This window comes from Sus scrofa, chromosome 1, assembly GCF_054392235.1.
Source record: "Sus scrofa isolate SSC_HxYL_T2T_F1_AM1 chromosome 1, Sscrofa_HxYL_maternal_Yorkshire_Landrace_v2.0, whole genome shotgun sequence".
NCBI lineage: Eukaryota > Metazoa > Chordata > Mammalia > Artiodactyla > Suidae > Sus > Sus scrofa.
This window is the reverse complement of record NC_139383.1, coordinates 123761980-123782316: the sequence shown is the minus strand read 5'-3', so window position 1 is coordinate 123782316 and position 20337 is coordinate 123761980. Positions and strand designations below refer to the sequence as shown.

General features: G+C 45.4%; 1 protein-coding gene across 11 annotated transcripts in view; it reads left to right on the top strand.

Annotated features, from left to right (window-relative positions):
• Positions 1 to 20337, top strand: part of CGNL1 (cingulin like 1) — a 204447-nt gene that overhangs the window by 172548 nt on the left and 11562 nt on the right. For 8 of the 11 annotated variants that reach the window (XM_084969071.1, XM_021094667.2, XM_021094676.2 and 5 more), the window contains exons 11-14: positions 5145 to 5297; positions 6177 to 6347; positions 11187 to 11348; positions 14494 to 14583. In XM_084969071.1, coding sequence (XP_084825197.1) covers positions 5145 to 5297; positions 6177 to 6347; positions 11187 to 11348; positions 14494 to 14583 — 576 coding nt within the window. The remainder of the gene's footprint in view (positions 1 to 5144; positions 5298 to 6176; positions 6348 to 11186; positions 11349 to 14493; positions 14584 to 20337) is intronic. The other 3 variants (XM_084969092.1, XM_021094685.2, XM_084969095.1) reach the window with 1 other exon arrangement.

Sequence of the window (20337 nt, the reverse complement as noted above, 5' to 3'; positions counted from 1 at the left end):
TTTGCACAGTGACCTCAGGGTGATCCAGGTATGTCCTTCCTTCTGCCTGCTCTTGGGTTTTAAAGAACCAGCATCCCTCAGGCTAGTTTCTGAGGCAGTGAAAGCCAGTGTTTTTGAACAATTGTCTAAGAGGAGGCTGTTAAAGTTTTCCCTTAGGACATGCTTGTGAGGGTGGGTGGGGGAGGAGCAAGTGAAAAGTGTCAGGAGCTGACTCGGGATTCAGATTTGTAAATGTCTAAATGCAGCTCGCCTTGCATAAACAACTTCAGCTCCTGGAGCTGGAGGAGGGGAACCTGCTTGACTAGGGTTCACTCAGGTCAGCCTTGACTCAAGAGCCCTCACATCCAGATCACTGATCTCCACCTTGTCTCTGGCTTTGGACAGAGGCCTTTTTTTTTTTTTAATTACTCGATCAATTAACACATCTGTAGTTGTATAATGATCATTAAGAGACCTTGTTTTTGCATGCTGTAAAGCCCTGTTTTTTTCCTTATTTTGGTGTCTTTTCTTTGGGTTTCTTCTTCTGTCTCTCACCATTTCCTTCCTTCCTCCCTGCCTCCTTGTTTGGTTAATTTTGTGTGGATGGCAGCTTCACTGTGCTGCTGTTTAAGGCTTGTGATGGCTACAACCCAGCACTCAAAGCACAGGTTTTAAATCTGAGTTTGTTGGGGACAGAGAGAGAGGACAAACACGTGTCCTCTACAGGGACAAACATCTGCATGCACCTTTGTGTCATGTCCACACCAAGCACTGGGAGCAGCTATTACAGGCTCTGTCTTTATCATTCTTTGGTCAAAACGAGAAAGTTTCACAGAGAAGGAAGTAGTTCACCAGCTGTGAATCTGCAGCTCATAGCTAATTCAGCAGAGAGAACAGATGACGGCCTCAAGGTACAAAGATCTTAATGTAATCCCCACCCGCCCCCACCTCCGGATCTCCATCCTTGCCTTGGAAATGATCCTTGACGTGTTACTTTTGCTCAGGCCTGTTTTCCCAGCCGTGCTGAGATGGTGAGAATGCTTTGTGCAGCGTGTGCCCATGTGAACCACTGGCAACATAATCCGGCAAGAATTTTTGAAGAGCCTCACAATCTCACCGTCATTATCTGAATTATCTGACCCCCAAAGTAGTGCTATAAAAAGTGTACCATCACTCGAAAATACTTTGCTTTCTCTCAAATGGGGAACTAGGTAGTTGTTCCCCTAGTTTCTCAACTCTGCGTGCCTTTCCCAAAGCTGGCAACCGAAAGGGAGCTTAACCCTTAGAGGAAGAAGAGAAGGTGACCTTTTTTTCCCCCACATAAGCATTTTACATCGCAAAATCTTTGTGCCTTGAGTGATCCATTGCATCTCCATGTATGATAAATATATTTCTTCACATGCTGGCTGAAGAGCGTTTGATCCCAGATCTGATTTATTATGGTTCAGTCAGAGTGGCAGGGGTTCCTAAAAGAGGTGCCATTCTTGATTTGCTTCAGCCCTGCCACTGGTTGAGGATCGTACTGCCGTGTACATTCACTTGAACTGCATTCACGGCTGAGTTGTCTCTGATTGCCTTGAGAAATGGCTTCTGCAGATGGGGAAGCAGTAGTTCTTGCCTTCAGAGAGGGATAACAATACCGATGCTGTGCCTGCGCCTCCCACCCTAGTGGACTTGAGTGAATTGAGACCATGGGAGAGGAAAGCCCCAGGACTTATCACAGCCTTCTTACCAAGCCTCTCGCCTTCCTTAAAGCCTGTAGGCTCACCTGCCACTTGGTTGTTGTTAATACAGACCAGTCGGGGCCTTGCTCAGCCGTAGAGGAAGAGGCTCTGCATCCATTGAGGTAATGGTTCCCAAGCTCAAGGGCACTCATTAGACAACCATCAACCTTATTTTTTGGATTCTCCAACCTGATAAATGTTCCTTAAACTTTTGTCCCAGTATTAATCAATGGGCTTATACTGCTAGTCACTGAAACTGACAGCACTAATGGCCTGAACCCAGCCAGAACACAGATTGGGACTTGAACCCATGTGTCAGAACTCGAACCCAGCCAAAACCTAGATTGGGACTTGAGCCCACCACGTGCTGGGACTCAAACCCAATCTAAAGCCAGATTGGGACTTAAACCCACGGTTTTAAATTCAAGTTATTCACCCTGTGTCTGGACTCACTAAGATTGAGGTTCTTTATGCCTGCCCACAGAAGGAAGTCAGCGAGGGACAAAGTGATAGGTAAGAAACAGATTTATTAGGATAGCATGCTTGTAAAAGATGCAAGTGGACAGGCAAGGAAGCTCTGCCTGAGGATCTGGTGGGCCCCAGTTTTATCATCCAAGGGGAGTGGGGGTTGGAAAGGCCTGCCTCTTCCTTGCAGGGAGTGGTGGTTCCTCCTTAGTATCCAGAACTGTGTGTATTCAGTCAGCTGAAGGGTGGTCTTCAAACTCTTGCCCTTGGGCTGAATCTGAATGCAGGCCTCATCCCATCCCCCACCCAGTGACCTGAGGCAGTTCTCACACCTCCACTAGTCAAGCAAGGCTGCCTTATTCTGATGGCTTTCTTGAATTTACGGTGGTCTCCCAACATCCCCCAGGTTTCTGTCTTTATCTATGATGACCTATTGGGACCTCCTCAACCACCTGTGCCTACTCCGTCCCTATTGTAACTACAGAGCTAAATGCAAAGTTGCCACATTTGCTGCTTTTCTTTTCTTGTGAATTTAGTACATATTTTCTTAGCCACTGCTGAGACATGTCGGAACATATTTCTTGAACAACCAAAGAGGCAGATCACTGTTTTAACAGCATTTCTAAAGTTTAGAGTCTATTAGAATTGTCTGGGTAACTTGCAAATGCAAACGCTTGGGCTCCATTCTAAGAAGAAATGGTGATTCTGCCAGAGAGGGCTAGAGTCTATATTTTACATTAAAAAGTCCAGCACCTTTGCTTGGTTGAGTCTGATGGAAGAAATTTTTAGATTACTTTTGTGGATAGGTATTCAGATAGAAAATCTATGAGAGTTCCTATTGTGGCTCAGTGAATTAAGAACCCAGCACTGTCTGTGAAGAGTCATAGATCCTGTGGCTTGGATCCCACGTTGCTGTGACTATGGCATAGGCTGGCAGCTGCAGCTCCAATTGGACCCCTAGCCTGGAACTTCCATGTATCACAGGTGCAGCCCTAAAAAGAGAAAAAATATATATATTCCTTGCCTTTTCAGGTCTTAATAACCCTGCAATAGGGGGCGAGCATGCAAGAAATATTTTAAAAATAATTTGGCAAAATTAATCTTGTAGGCAAGTGTTTGTGTGTATATGTGTGTTAAGGTTGGGGTGAGGGTATTGGCTGGGCCCCAGGCCCAGAGCGGGTCAGTCTGGGGTGTCTCCAGTGGCATAGGAGAGCAGAGCCATGGGTGGGGGTAGGGGAGCCGTCTCTGAGCCAATGGCGAACAGAAATGCACTCCCAATTGAAGGTTTAGTAGAGCTGAGTGAGGCTGGCTTGTCTGCTCGCCTGGAGCCCCTGGGAAAGAAGAAAAAGAGAGGCTGCGGACCTCAGAACAGGGGTTGAGTTGGACCCTGATGATTCTACGGGAAGGCATTGGTGGCCCCTGTATTTGTTATTTTTCAAGGATTGACATTTTGAGATACTTGTTCATGGGAGTTTTCTCCCAAACAGCAGAACCATACCTGGCTTACCTTACCATGTGTGCTGCCCTGTGTCCCCAACACTATTAAATCAACCACAGACCCAAGTCCTGGGGGCTGACCTTCTCTCTGGTGTGTGCCCGGCTGGACATCGGACACTCCTGCTAATTGCCCGACATGGAATTCCTGACTACCTTTCTTTTACCACCCTCCTTCCTCCAGCTGCCTTTGTTGACCTTGGGTCTCTGCAGCATTTAACTTAAGCAGCCCGGCTGTGTTGGCCATTTCTCTGAGTGCAGCCCTCCACAGGTGGCCTTTTGGCCCCAGGTCATGAGCTTGGCCAGCAGAGCTATGCCAGAGCTTTTCAAACCAGTAGTGCCTGAAGTGATGTGTGAGTGTTTTCAAGGTGCCTGAGTTACTGCACGTGACAGCAGTGTGTAAACTGTTTGGTAGTGTGCAAACATAAACCATTGTCCTTTTACAGCCTCTGCAGGGGCACAAGACTGCATAGGGCCTCAGCAGTACCTGTGCTAACCCACATTCAGCCCTCAGTGCCTAGTAACATTTTTATGTATGATCTCGCTTGTGTTGGGGTCATGCTCCCCCATTCTGAGCTGTGCTCCTTTGTGATATCCTTATACCAAAGGCCTTAACACTCAGCCATTTAAGGAAGCCACTGTAATCTTCCTAAGGTATTAAAGAACTTTTTTTTTTCTAAGCATTGCATGTTTTTTACATAAAGAACATCAGTCTGTGTGATGTTCTGAAATGAGGACCTCAGAGAAGCCCAGGGGACCATTGTGCCACGATGGTAGATCTTGTAAGTACGTATTTGGTGCCGATTCACCAAACAACCCCTCATTTGCAGTTTTCCCGACTCATGTCTCTTCCATTTAATACCTTCCATCTGTCAGGTTCATCAGCCCATGGAGTGCCAAGTTCCTTTTCTTCTAGGTATGAGTCCAGCCCATGGATTCTGTTGCTTACAACTCTTTCTGCCAAGTGGATTCTTGTCCCCTAGGACAATATTCTTTTTTCTTATAGATTCATTTTTTAGCAATTTTAACTGTAAGAATCATCTGTATAGCAGAGAAGATTCTAGAACATTAAGTGCAAGGCTGTGCATCACAGGATGTAAATTGTCACATAGGTTTAAGTTAGTTTATCATAGAACTTCATCTCAGTTTCAAGCGTGAGCCCTGTCAGATTTTTGGACACTATCCTGAATGGCCACCCCCAACAGCCTTGGCCATTTTCTGTATCTCTGTAGTGTATCCTCTCTCTGCCCATTCATTCCTGCATATATTTTTGGTTCAGTCATTTTTGCATTTTGATCCTGAATTTCAGAGCTAATGAGGTGCTGGTGTCTCTTTGATGGCTTTATTGTGATTGTTTTCCTGATCACTGATGTAGTAGGTCTGATTGCTTTGCGGTATGGCTGTGAAATTCCCTCTGCCACCTCTTCCTGTGGCTGACCTGGTAGGTAGGTGACAGCACTGTCCTCTCCCTGCCATCTGCAGAGAAATCTGAGTCGGGCTACCCAGGAGCAGAAGCAGATGTCTGAGAAGCTCAAAGACGAGGCTGAGCAGAAGGAACAGTTAAGAAGACTGAAGAATGAAATGGAGAATGAGAGATGGCACCTTGACAAGACCATTGAGAAACTGCAGAAGGAGGTGAGGGAGCAGGAGAGGCGAGGGAGAGGGTGTGGGAACCCAGCCTGCCACCCCCAGGGGCCTGCCGAGGAGACCTGCACTATGTCTCAGCACAGATGTGTCAGGGATTTGCAGATCTCCTGAAGCAGCTCTTTGGACTTGTTGATAATCCAGTTACAGGGAATCTGGTTTAGAAAATGCCAGTTACCCGCTCTGGATTCTGGACCCAGCTCCTCTCACTAATGACTCAGAGAAGCCTGGCATGTCAGTGCAGACTTTACGGATGTTACCTGAATCAGAAGCTCTGCCCTTTGTGTAATCTGTGCATTTGTGCCTATTTTTCATGTCCAGGAGTATGAAATGCAGTTTTTTAAAGCCCCGTCATTTCTGCCTCTGCTCACCTCTGCCCTAAAACATGCAGAAGGGGAAAGGCCCAGAACTGATGGGCTCCCCACCTTCTAGGAGCCGTCCTGAGTACCTGCCCTTTGCTGACAACTGCTGTGTGCCAGTCACTTTACCAGCTATTTTGTCTGACTGGAATTCTGTCTCTGTATTGTTGTAATACTGACAACAATCCTGCCAGGTATAGAGTCTGGCTTCAGTGCTTTTAAGGAGTACACTGCAAGGGCCCAGAGAAGGTAGGTACTGCCTCAGTCTAACAGCTAGGCAGTGGCAGAGCAAGGATATGGCCTAGGACTGTGGATCCAGATCCAGAGGATGTGCTTGTCTACACCTGCAGCCTGCTTCCAGGTTAGAGGTGACTAACCCAGGGAAGACCGTGACCAGGTGCTGTGAACTCTTTGGAGGGGGTGGGGTAGTGTTGAGATGGGACCCAAACCTAGCTCCCTGGCCCCAGGTAGAGCATCACAGGGTGGGCTCCCCCTGTGTCACTTCTTCCAGATGGCTGATATTGTCGAGGTGTCCCGCACATCAACACTGGAGCTCCAGAACCAGCTGGATGAGTACAAAGAGAAAAATCGCAGGGAGCTTGCAGAAATGCAAAGGCAGTTGAAAGAGAAAACTCTGGAGGCTGAAAAGTCCCGTCTGAATGCCGTGAAAATGCAGGATGAGGTAATGCCTGGCCAGCTCATTCCTGGTTTCCCTCTGTTCAAAATATCCTTCAAGACTGCCTTGAAACTCCTCAGGAGAGGCTTAGGGTAGATTTTTAGGATAGAGTTGGTGCTTAGTTCTCAGGATGGTTACGTGGGGGCAGATGGCATTCTAAGACACAAAGGACCTGGGACCTCTGAGATGAAATTAACACAACTTTAGCTTGACCGTTTTCATGATTAATCCAAGATTTTCTGCCTAAAAAGTCCAGCTGCATTTATGAGCACCAGTGGTGTGCCTAGCTGTGTCGAAATAACTTATATGTGTTAGTGTTTTAATTTAATCCTAGAACTGGGATTATAGTAGCCAGGTGTTTTTTGGCCATTCATTTAAAATTGTACAAGCTTTTGTTGGAATAGGAGTGGTGGTTAAGAGTTTCAAGACAACAATAATGGAGACAAAAAGAAATCTTCAGGAATTTATGAGTATCAAAATGATTAAAACAGTAACTTTGGACTGTATTTAAGAATGCAAGAGCCAAGTAACCCCAATGTTCACTCCCTTTAGTCTTGATTTCTAAAGCACTGAGAAAAATAAAGGGAATGTTTTTGATTATTTTAACGAAAAGTTGAAGGCTCTAAAATGCAAGTACAGTGTGTTCTGATTTCTAGCTGTGACTCTTAGCAGCTGGATGATCTTGAGCCAGTTACTCCAAATCTCTGAACATCTGTTTCTACCTCTTTAAAAGTATACAGAATAATAACAATGTAATAGTTAAATGAGGTAACACGTGAGACTATGGCAGAGGGTCTGTATATCCTGGACACTAATAGTAGGGGGTTTGTTTGTTTTGTTGTAAAGCTTGCTTTTTTTTTTTTTTTTTTTTTTTTTGGTAAGTAGTGCCCAAAGCACCAAAATTCCACAGGAAAACAAATTTTGCTTTAAAAACAAACTTTTAATATCTTTGATGATCAAAGAAAAGTCGCCCATGAGTCAGCGCTGAAACTGTGTGAAAGAACAATGGATGTTTATTACAGGCTTGTAGAACCCTTGTGAAAGGACCCTGAGAACAGATCCTTTGCGGTTCAGGGTCTTAGGATACAGGACTCCAAGTAAGAACTGAAATTAGCATATGGACATCACGGTTATCTTCGTCATTGAAAAAAATGATCATTTTCATTTCGGTGGCAACTGGGCAGAAGGATCCAGGAATTGGCCAGAACACCAACAAAGACCTGGGATGCAGTTTTTTTTGTTTTGTTTTGTTTGTTTGTTTGTTTTTGTTTTTTTTTTGTTTTTTTTTTGTTTTTGTTTGTCTTTTTGCTATTTCTTGGGCCGCTCCCACGGCATATGGAGATTCCCAGGCTAGGGGTCGAATTGGAGCTGTAGCCACTGGCCTACGCCAGAGCCACAGCAACGCAGGATCCGAGCTGAGTCTGCAACCTACACCACAGCTCAAGACAACACCGGATCGTTAACCCACTGAGCAAGGGCAGGGACCGAACCCGCAACCTCATGGTTTGTAGTCGGATTCGTTAACCACTGCGCCACGACGGGAACTCCTGGGATGCAGTTTTGATTCCAGAAAATCAGTGTCATGGTAACCTCTGTAAAGTGTTCCCCCTGGTTTGTGTATAATGGCTACTCTGCTAAAATCTTTGGATTGGAAGGGACCTTGGTGATCCTCTACTTCGGCAAAGAGACTGAGATCCAGAGAGATTAGTTAAGGCCAGATAGAGACCAGTGTTGTTTATAAAAGGGCAATAATTCCAATAACAGGGTTCCTTATGATGACAACAAAGATGGTGCTTCCTAGATTTTTCTCAGTGGCATGGCCCTGTGAGATACTTCCTCTATTTGAATGTCAGAAACAGGCACCTCATCATTCTAAAAAGGAAAGTGCAGTCAGATACTACCCTGAATCAGGGTGTTGTAGTCATGGAGGCATTTGAAATAAACATGAATGAATAAGCTGAGCTCACTCTGGATTCTTGAGAAACTTAAGTTCAACTCTGTTCACCACCCTCCACCCTATTTTGGTTGAGCTGAGACAATGCTCTCAGTTTAAAAAAAAAAAAAGTTCCCAGATGGCACAGCAATTTAAGGTTCCAGTGTTGGCACTGCAGCGGCTTGGATCAGTGCTGTGGCATGGGTTTGATCCCTGGCCACAGAACTTCTGCATGCCACAAGAATGGCAAAAAAAAAAAAAAAAAAAAAAAAAAGCAAAAACAAACACTCTAGGGGTCCATTTTCCCTACCCTAAGAGCTGTGGTACTGCCTTCTTTAGTTTAAGAGAAATGGGCATTTTACCTCCTTTGCCTTTGGTGTAGAACTCAAAAAGTTCTGATGAAGATAATCTTTAGAGAATTAAGAATTTGAGTTCACTGTTCAGTTTATTTTCTAAGTCCCACTTAGCAAGGGGCACTTTTAACTGCTTAAGGGTAGCACTAGTAGGTTCAGAAGGTTTTTTTTGTTTTCTGTCTTTTCTAGGACCTCACCGGTAGCATATGGAGGTTCCCAGGCTAGGGGTCTAATCGGAGCTGTTGCTGCCAGCCTATGCCACAGCCGAGCTACCTCTGCGACCTACACCACAGCTCACGGCAATGCCAGATCCTTAACCCACTGAGCAAGGCCAGGGATCGAACCCACAACCTCATGGTTCCTAGTCAGATTCGTTAACCACTGAGCCACAGCAGGAACTCCTGAAGGTATATGCTTACTTGTGATTCCAGACACTACACTAGGTATTCTCGTGGGCATATCCTCATCAAGTGCCCTTGGCATGACAGAGCCCTTGCTAGGTGTTAGGAGGGGCTATCTGGGCTGTGGAAGGTAGGAATGTGCTGTGGGTTGGGAAGAATACTGAGAAGAAAGTTTGAGCTGTCCATTTACCTGTCAGTCTTTCTGACTCTAAACCCCACGTTCTTTTGGGGGGTGTGATCTCATTTGAGTCTCATAAGGTCAGTTTTATAATTATTGCAATATTACAAATCAGGATGTGGAAACACAAAGAATTTTTTTTTAAAGACACTTTTTTTGGAGAGTTTTTTTTGTTTGTTTTTGTTTTTTTAATGCTCTGGAGTATGCTGCACTCCCTGGATCCAAAGAATGTCCCATCCTCCTTTTTCCATGGGATGATTTTCACTTTGTACCTTTACTCAGTCATCACCAAAGACCAGACGAGGCTCTTTATCTGGAGATGTCCTCCTCAAGGCTCTGCTCATAGAAATGTCTGGTGTTTCAGAGTTCCTATCATGGCTCAGCAGAAACGAATCTGCCTAGCATCCATGAGGACACAGATTCAATCTCTGGCCTTGCTCAGTGGGTTAAGGGTCTGGTGTTGCCATGAGCTGTGGTGTAGGTCACAGACGTGGCTCAGGTCTGATGTGGCTGTGGCATAGGCAAGCGGCTACAGCTCCAGTTTGACCCCTAGCCTGGGAACCTCCATATGCTGTGGGTGTGGCCCTAAAAAGGCCAAAAAAAAAAAAAAGAAAGAAAGAAAGAAAAGAAATGTCAGGTGTTTCTATCAGCCTCCAGGAGAGGAACGCATTTCTTAATATTCCCACTGGGCTTCCTAAACTAGCCTAATCTGTTGGGTCCCCCAAAAGACTATCTTTGAGGCTTTCCCAATTTCTCTGTGCAAACCACCCCCAAAGGCAGGTACTTTAATGGAGTTTGCCACTCACTATGGTATATGCTCCCTGAAGGGAATTAACCCTTGGTGTATTCTACTCCCAAGACCACTTTCACCTTCCACTCTATCCCACCTCCAGGAGGGAAGGAAGAGGACACAGCAGACAGCCCTGAGCTTCACTGAATCAGCCCACACAGTTATTTAAGGAGTACCTTCTGTGTGTTGTGGTGGCTAGTCCCCTTGAGGAGATTCCAGAGACTCGGAAAACACAGACAACCTCTTGTGAATCAGGATCTCTGTGGTACTTTCTTCACAGCTATTAGTTCAGTGCCATCTTGTGGAGGAACAAAACACTGTAAATTATGACAGCCTGTAACATGATATTCTTCTGGAAAGCAGTGGTTTTCACCTAATTTGCATGGTTATATTAATAGCTTTTGTGCCTGCAGGTTGCTTTGGGGTCATTATTTTACCTTTTATTTTCTCCTAACTTTAAACCTTTGTTGAGAATAGGCTGATAGAAGCTGGCAATAGATTACACTCTAGGAACCACTTACTTAGTTCAGGGGTATTCTGGTGTTTTTGGCCATGACCTACAGTAAGAAGGACGTCTTGCCTTGTAACCCAGTAATACATGCATTTGTACAAATATATGAATACCTAGTAGAAAAAGTTTCATAGGAGTTCCCATCATGGCTCAGCAGTAACCATGGCTCAGCAGTAACCAACCTGACTAGTATCCATGAGGACACGGGTTCAATTCCTGGCTTCACTCAGTGGGTTAAGGATCTGGTGTTGCCATGAGCTGTGGTGTAGGTTGCAGACGTGGCTCGGATCTGGCATTGCTGTGGCAGTGATGTAGGCGGGCAACTACAGCTCCGATTCAGCCCTAGCCTGGGAACTTCCATATGCTGCAGGTGAGGCCCTAAAAAAGACCAAAAAAGGAAAAGTTTCACAAAACAGTATTTCCTTGTACTCCTCTGATTTTTTTTTCTGTTATATCTAACACTGATCAGCATCTACTATGTTGAATTTATAACCCAGCGGGTTGCTATCTATAACTGGAAAATGGCTTCTTTTTCTAAAAGAAGAAACTGGAGTCCAGAGGGAGATGGCTCTGGCTCGCGGTCTTCTGATCGTCTTCCAGGTCAGCTTGTGCACTGTCTAGTGAGACCTCTGTGTGCCTAATGTGCCCAGATAACCCGCCCAGTTCCTCCTCATTCTAGATGCGCCTGCTGGAGGAAGAGTTACGGGACTACCAGAGAGCTCAGGAGGAGGCACTCACGAAAAGGCAGCTTTTGGAGCAGACCCTGAAGGACCTGGAGTATGAGCTGGAGGCCAAGAGTCACCTCAAGGATGACCGAGGCAGACTCGTCAAGCAGATGGAGGTCTCTGAGCAGCACGGGCGTGAGCTGGGGCCTGGGGAGAGTGGGCTTGTGGCACAAGGGAAGTAGCCTTTCTGTGCACACCTCAGCCTTTATTTATTTATTTATTTTTTAATTAATTTCATGGCCGCACCTGTGGCATATGGAAGTTCCTGGTCTAGGGGTCACATTGGAGCTGCAGCTGCCAATGCTATGGCAGAGCCATAGCAATACCATATCTAAGCCACATCTTCGACCTACACTGCAGCTTGTGACTGACTGAGGCTTAACCCACTGACCGAGGCCAGGGATGGAACCCACATCTTCGCAGACACTATCTCAGGATCCTAACCTACTGAGCCACAACGGGAACTCCAGGAAGTCTTTGGCTTTTATTCCCTTGAACAGCCAGACATTAGTAAAGTCTTTTTTTTTTTTTTTTTTTTTTTTTTTTTGCTTTTTAGGACCACACCCACGGCATATGAGATTCCTAGGCTAGGGGTCTAATCAGACCTTCAGCTGCCGGCCTATGCCACAGCAACATCAGATCTGAGCCCCTTCTGCAACCTACACTGGAGCTCACAGCAATGCTGGACCCTTAACCCATTGAGCCAAGCCAGGTATCAAACCCGAGTCCTCATGGATGCTAGTCAGATTCGTTTCTGCTGAGCCACTACGGGAACTCCTTTTTTTTTTTTTTTTGGCGAGTTTATTTTTTTATTTTTATCTTTTGATAAAAAGAAATAAATTTATTAAGATAGGACACTTGTGAGAGATGCAAGCAGGCAGGCAAGGAGGCTCTCCCAGTGGAGTTAATAGAGAGGAAAAGAGAGACTTAAAAATTAGCCTCGGGTCTTTGGGAGATGTTAACTTTGTCAAGGTTTCGATAAAAGTCAGAGAGTGCTCAAGGCCAGGGGGAGATAGCTGGAATTTAAACTCAGTGGAATTCCCAATTCAACTTGACAAATAAATAGAAATAACTTTTAAAACCTCTAGGGGACTTAGTATCAGTTTATATCTAGGAAGTGATATTTCAGCCCTTAAAGATTTTATTAGATGGGCCCTTTTTAGAGGCTAGAATTACCTGGTTACAGTTTTATCTTTTTTTTTTTTTTTTTTTTTTTTTTTGGCAAGATTGCTGTATATTTTGCTAATGTCCTGTTTCTGATCTCATTGGGGGGGTCGTTTTAAGGCAAGCTAAGGTTAACCCAGGTAACTAGAAAATGGTTATTCTAGGACCCAAAAAACTGGTTAAAATCAAGCTAAAGCCTCGTCAGTCAGTGACATGAGAACCATTGGTGAAGTGACCCTTGGCCTGACCCCGTGAATGCTCCTGTTGGGTTCTGCACAGTCCAGACTGTAGGCAAGAAGAGAGCCCTGTGCAGAGGTGCTCATAGTCAAACACTGGGCTGTCAGTTCATCTTCCAGAATATTCTGAACTAAAAAGAACATCTCCTTTTGCCAGCTCATGGTCTAGTAGCAGCGGTGTAGCTAAGCTTCACCTGCCCCTGTGCTATATTTTAGCTATTTCTCCATTAAAAAGGAACAAAATGAACAAAAAGGAACAGCTCTCCAGACCCTACCACTGTGTGTGTGTGTGTGTGTTTGTGTGTGGCCGGGGGGGGGGGGACTTCTTCCCCTAAGAGGCAGCTGGAAGGACTGTCTTGTGGTGACTAATACCTTGCTTGGTCCTTCAGTAGCACTTAACAAATTAATTGTCAGACTCAAGAGCTCTCTCAGTAATGAGGATTGTCTGTAAACTGAGAGACTCAGTGGCTGTTTTAGGTAAATGGAGCACTTGTGGATCCTTGGCAATGCCGAGTGACACTGGCCTTGGAGAAGTCAGGAAGCACTGAACAAATAGGAGGTTTGGTGCCGGACCTGGCTTCCTCTTCTGAGTTGGTCTTTGTGACTTTTGGCTCCTGGGAGAGAGCTTTCTGGATAGATTTCATTAATAGGGAGGGCACTTAGAGACACTAAGTCATTTGCGTGTTCTGTGAGTTTTATTTTTGGTGCATATGTAGGCTAGACAGCCAACTTTGACAATTGCAGAGACAATATTTATTTATGTACAGATGCTGCAGGCTCACATAAAAACTCACAACGCTCATTGCTTTTTAGTGTGCCTGGCTCGTGGTTGTGACTAAATCCAGGCATAGGGCACATGGTTGGTGACAGGAGAAACACATGTGCAAACCCCGTAACCCTCCAGTGGGGTGGTTTGTGAAGTAGCTTTCTCTTAACACCCAGTGATGTTAAATGAGGAGCCTGCAAGGAAGCTAGAGATGATGCTTCTTCTGTGATGGCTGGTTTAGAGGAATGGGCCAGCCCTGTCTGTATGTTATTCTGATGTGGATTTGGGGCTGCATGGTGCTGAGTATACGAGATTTCCTAGAAGAAAAAGGCAGATGCAAAAGGCTGTTATACACTCTGTGCTTTTGAGGGTCTTGGAAACCCTGAGCAGGAAAGACACTTCCGAGGTTAGAGTATTTCAAGAAATGTGCTGGGCTGTGTCTTGGTTTCCACACTGTCTTTTAACTTACATACCTCCTAGGCTTCGGTAGATCTTTGTAAAATTACTGATTCATAAGGGGAGGATAAAGTCTGAAGGAAAGATGTTAAAATAGCCTCAGTGCTTCTATCAGCATTTGGGGTAATATTTTTTTCCTTTATGTATTTTATAGGTGCACAATTATATTTTACACTATAAAAACAATAAGAAGTTGCCATCGTGGCTCAGTGGAAATGACTTCAACTAGTATCCATGAGGATGTGGGTTCAATCCCTGGCCTTGCTCAGTGGATTAAGCCATGAGCTGTGGTGTAGGTGGCAGATGTGGCTTGGATCCTGTGTTGCTGTGGCTGTGGTGTAGACCAGCTGCTATAGCTCTGATTCAACCCCTAGCCTGGGAACTTCCATATATCACAGGTGTAGCCCTAAAAAAAAAAAAAAGAAAAATGGCAATAAAACACAGTTTTACAATGTGTTCAAATTATGTGTGGACTTAATGTGTTGTGGACAGTAAGAGAAAAAGACACTTCCTTTTCCCAAACTCTAATTCACAGTATACAGCTCTCATCTGCCCTGGGGGTTGTCCTCCATGGGGCAGTCCTTCTAAAAACTTGGTCAGTGCAAGTTAAGTTACCGGTGTTTGTGACTTCTTTCTTAGGACAAGATGTCTCAACTTGAGTTAGAGCTGGATGAAGAAAGGAACAACTCAGATTTGCTGTCTGAGAGGATCGCTCGCAGCAGGGAACAGGTACTGTACTGTAATTGAATGGTGAGTGGATCATCCTGCATGAAAAAGAAAATGTGAGAGGTTAAACATGAGGATTCAGCTAGAGGAGGGAGGGAGGGTTCATGGCTTATGGAAATGATGGAGGGTGGGGTGAGCCACTAAGAAAGAGGGGTGATACATAACAAGTGTGTGTAGAGGGGGAGTTTCCAGGTAATGGATAACAGTCTGTTAGTCACGAGGGGCAAAGGGCTTTTAGAGCCGGGGCTTTGAGAATCACAAGTTCAACAAGCAGTTGCGTGGAGTTTGGTAGCTGTGTTAGTCCATGGGGAGTACATGATAAGACTCCGTCTCCTTTAAGAACTTTGCCAGTGAATTAGCAATACATCCACCTATGAGGCATTCACAGTACAATAACCGTACCTTCCAAGGGAATGCTTTTTGCAGTTTTTAAGTGAAAGGAGTTTCACTTATATTTGATCCTTAGAGCAACACTCGGAGGTGGTCAGGGACAGTTCACACTATCCTCATATTGTACATAATGGGAATGATTTCCCAAACTACACTTGGTATAGTCCCAAGGTTTTGGAATTTTGTTTCCATTTTTTAATTAAAAAAAAGGTCAAGAGTTCCTGTCGAGGCTCAGTGGAAACGAATCTGACTAGGAACTGTGAGGTTGCGGGTTCGATCCCTGGCCTTGCTCAGTGGGTTAAGGATCTGGCATTGCCGTGAGCTGTGGTATAGGTCGCAGAGGTGGCTCGGCTGTGGCATAGGCTGGCAGCAACAGCTCTGATTAGACCCCTAGCCTGGGAACCTCCATATGCCGCACATGTGGCCCTGAAAGACAAAAGACAAAAAAAAAAAAAAAAAAAAAAAGTTCAGAGTACCTAAGTCATATCCTGGAGATGGGGTATCATATCACTAGATAGCAGTGACATTAGTGACATTAACTGGGTAGCATGTCCCCATTGCAGGCCCAAACCCTTTGGCAGTGACCCCATGTAGCTCCTGAAGATTTCTGGACGCTTTTCTAAATTCTAACACTGAAATGCTAGGAGAAGCTTTTATAAAATTAAGGGTCTGAGTCACCTTTTAACGCCCCCACTCTCTTCCTGTGTCTGAGTTAGTGTGCCTGAAAAGATGGCTTCCACAAATGTCTAGCCTCTTTGCCATTTTCATTCTTTTTTCCTCGTCTTTTTGTTGTTGTTGTTCTCACTGTATTCTCTAGGTTTGGGGCTGTAAAGTCTGGTGCCTGTTAAAAGTGGAGAAATTGACCATCATGTTCAGACAGATACAGGGATTACTAAAACAGCAATGAAATAAAACAAACCCTTGAAATAAAACGAGGTCTCCTGGTGGAGCTCTTGGGGCCTCTCTTTTGGCCAGTGCTGCCTCCAGGTTTGTCAGGAAGGGTAGAGAAACAGGTCAACCAAATACCTATTTTACTTCTCGTTTAAAGTCAAGGTCAGTCTGAGATGGATTTCTTGCTAAAGGCTCCAGGGAAGGGCTCTGGGTGTAGACAGGTGGACCTTGATTCTGAAACTGTGCAATTCACTTAGCTCAACTTCAAGGGATATATATTCCTGCTGCCTTCGTGCCAGAATCAAAGAAATAGGAAACCTTTATACCTGAGATCTCTTTTTCTCCACCCCCTCAAATGCTGCCCTGTAACACCTCCTTTGCAGGAGATGTCTCCTAAAGAATAGGAAAACAGTGCCTGTAATCTCCAGCCAGATGTGTATCATTGGCTCTGGATGCTTGGCTCACTGTACTGAGTGGGGAAGACACGGGGAATGTTGTTTTGGACCATGGTCTCTCTAAATTAAAAAGTGAAAGGGTACAGTGCTTTTCTGTATTTAATCTCTCCATTCTCACAAGCTCCTCTTCTGAATCCTTGCTTCCTCCAAACAGCTCCATTTTTCTCCTAGTCTTAGTGATAGGGCTTAGGTTAAAAAGCTTAAAAAAAAAAAAAAAAGGTTTTCTGACAATTTTAGCAAATGGCCTACCCCATTTACAGCATCTGAGATCTGGCAAGGACCTCCGGGTTCATTTCCCCAGACTTTTCATGCAGTGGATGAAAGAACCAAGGCCTGAAGTCCCCCTTGTAGCAGCCAGGGTGCTCGGGTGTCTCCCAAGGCAGTGTCCTGTCTAGCAGTGTTTGCACAGCATGGTGGGCGCCGGCTGTGTGCATAGCCCTGGGGTCAGGCTGTGCAGTTAAACAAAGTAGCCTCCATCCTTGAGGTGCCGTGGTTTGTGTGAGAAGCAGAGGCATACCTAAACAGCGGACGAGTCTCAAGGAAGAGCAGCAGGTCCTAAACACCAAGTGAAGGAGTCAGGCCGCTAAGGGGGGGAAGGGTGACTGTGGGAGTTCTCAGGGGCAGGGTGGTCCAGAGCTGGCTTTGAAGAAAGGGTAAGATTTAGACTAAGGAATGGAAAAGGAGTCCTAGATGGAGTGGAAGGAGTGAACAAGGATTGGGAGGTAGGATCTATTTAATATTCTGAGGAGCAGTGAATGGACTCCTGTGTTTCCATAAGATAGAAATAGGAGAGGCGTATTGAGGGTTTTGAAAGGACCATTCTGAAGGTAGTGGGGAGCCATGGAGGTTGTGGAGCAGAAGAGTGAAGCAGAGTTCCAGAATTGGGTGGGAGTAAGAGCAAGAGAAGGTGAGCCTGAATGAAGCCTTAGCTGGGCTATTCCCAGGGACAAAGGACAGATGATACAAAATCATGAAAATCAGGTGTGGCCCTAAAAAAGGCAAAAAAAAAAAAAAAAAAAAAAAAAGATACCGGTGGGAGTTCCTGTTGTGGCTTAGCAGTTAGCAAACCCAACTAGCATCCATCAGGAGATGGGTTCAATCCCTGGCCTCGCTCAGTGGGTTAAGGATCCGGCGTTACGGTGAGCCGTGGTATAGGTCACATACACAGCTCGGATCCTCTGTTGCTGTGGCATAGGCTGGCGGCTACAGTTTTGATTGGACCCCTAGCCTTGGAACCTCCATATGCTGTGGACCTAAAAGATAAAAAGACCAAAAAAAAAAAAAAACAGCAACATTGTTTTTAAGTTCCCAGGCCTTCTCAGGCCTTCCTTTTGCATACATGCTCAGGATATTCTTTTTTTTTTTTTCCGGTCTTTTGTCTTTTTAGGGCCCCACCTTCTGCATATAGAAGTTCCCAGGCTAGGAGTCGAATCAGAGCTGTAGCCACCGGCCTACACCACAGCCACAGCAACTTGGGATCTGAGCGTCTGCAACCTACACCACAGCTCACGGCAACGTGCTCAAGATATTCTTGAAGCTGAAGGAAACTTGAATAAAATCATGGGTGCTTTACTGGCTTTTGGTTTGTTTAAATCCAAAGAAATCCTTTTTCCTCTCCTTCCTCCAAAACTGTGTTTGCATTTAGGACAATTTGCATTCTTACTGCGGGATCTCCAGGTGCTAGGCATTGGGCCTGTGTCTTGCATGCTTTCTCTCATTGTTTTTGGGGCTTATGAGGCTACGTGGCCACCCGAGGTGGAGAGGTTTGTAAGAGGTGGAGCCACGGCCTGACTCTGAAACCCACTCCCTTCTATCTGTTTCTATCATCCCATTGTCAAACTGAGGGTGGTCAGGACCCCCAGATGTTTGGGTCTCTGTTCTTAAGGTAGAGCTAATGCCATGGTGTGTCTTAATATGAATGAGGATTAATGTTGCCTAGTCCTCTCCTGATTCTCCTCAGGAGTCCAGGATGCAGATGGCCCAGCTTGGTATTTTAAATGTGTCCCACAGGCTGATGTTCTTGGGCACTGCGTGTGGTTACTAGTGGCTGAGTGCATGCAGTTACCAGGAGAGTTCCGTCTAGATGGAGATGGGTTCTTTTGCCTGGGGAGGCCAAAATAACCCCACCCAGTGGAAAGACCGTTCATGCATCCCAGGCAGCCAGGAGGCTGGAGGAAAAGTACCAGCTCAAGGAGTTCCCATTGTGGCTCAGCGATAACCCAACTAGTATCCATGAGGACACAGGTTCCATCCCTGGCCCTGCTCAGTGGGTTAAGGATCCAGCGTTGCTATGAGCTGTAGGTTGCTGACATGGCTTGAATCCCGAGTTTCTGTGTCTGTGGTGTAGGCCAGCAGCTGCAGCTTCAGTTTGACCCCTAGCCTGGGAACTTCTATATGCTGCAGGTGTGGCCCTAAAAAGACCAAAAAGAAAAAAAAAAGAAAAAGACAAGTACAAACTCAGAAGCTTCGGGTGGCTTCATGTTCTTTCCAGGGCCTGAAGTGAGGTTGCCCTGTTGCCTTTGCAATTGCAGGATAAATCCAAGTGGATAAAGTTGTGGGCTTCTATGGTTACTTTCAGTAACTGCCCCTTAGTGGCCTGCATCATACCTATTCCTCAGTCTGCATGGGGCCAGGGGGAGGATGCAGCTACCAGACTATACACCTGGGCAGTAAGGCTCCTTTGCCGTCAGTGAGTACAAGAGCAGAATGGGATTTCTTTCTATCTTTCTTTCATTTTTTCCCCCCTTTAATTAAAATGATTCTGGTCTCAGAATTGCCCCTTCTTGTAAAGGCTGCTCAAGAACCCATTGTGTACAGTTGGTTAATAATAATTTTTCTTCCTTGTGGTTGAGTATCACTTTTAGTACTAGCCAGAAGTGTGAGCTCACCAACCCTTTTACAGCCCAATGGTAAACACAGGTGATGGGGTTAAATATTGTTGTTAGCAATCACAAATATCTCTGGCTTTTCATTAACCCAGAAGGCAGCTGCTTCTAATCCCGAGAGCTGGCTCAGGTCACCAGTGTCTCTGACATAAAGCCACTGGAATCTAATACAGTTATTTCCGATCATCGTGCTCAGGGTTTAGCATTCTTTCAGTCCAGCTGTGATACACTGTTGCCTTTAGCTCCTGTTCTGGTTTTAATTTGACTGGAAAGTTTTGGTTTGGTCTATTTAATGTAGTTGAAGGGTAAATAGCACATAAAGTGCTAAGCTTATATAAAGAAGTATTTTCCCAACCTCAGATTTAGCTCCCTGGTCCAGAGAAGCCAGAGGCTATTTTCTCTTTCTCTCCCCCTCTCCATCTCCCTCCTGGTCCCCTCCTCTCCCCCGCTTCCCCTCTTCCCCTCTCCTCCTCTCTCTCTCTCTCTCTCTCTCTCTCTCTCTCTCTCTCTCTTTTTTTTTTTTTTTTTTTTTTTTTTTTTTGCCACTGTGGGCACAGGATAAGAAGGATCTCCTTTGGAATATTTGGGCCAATGCTGGGGATGGCTGTATTGAGGAGCATGGCTGAAACACATGTGGTTTATGGTGAAACCTTCCTTGAAGGCATTGTGCATAACACCACATGGTATTCCTTGTGGTGGATTTATTTTAGAATTGAGTGTCAGGCTATTCTTTTAGAAGAATTAAAGGCAGCCTATCACATTTGCCAAAAGCCTTGGTTTCCAAAAGACTGAAGAAAAATTGACTGCTCAGTGACAGTAACTGTGAAGTTTTATGGCCACGCATTTGTTCCTTCCTGTTCTCCACTCTGATTTATTTTACACTTCCACTTTAATAGCCATCTCTGGTGGGGAGGCGGTGGGGTATAAATAATTATTGTTTTGTGTTTCCTTTGGAGAGTCACATTTGCCTGGGGCACGCTGGGGAGGTCTCGAACCCACGGAGGCCTCTGGAATGCTGCTTTCCCGAGGGCCTCTGCAAAGGGGTTGGGGGGGGGGGCAGGGTGGAGAGGGGCATTTCCTGGCAGGATCCAGAATTTCCAGGCAGTGGCGCTAAGGAAGCAAGACTTTGGCCAGTG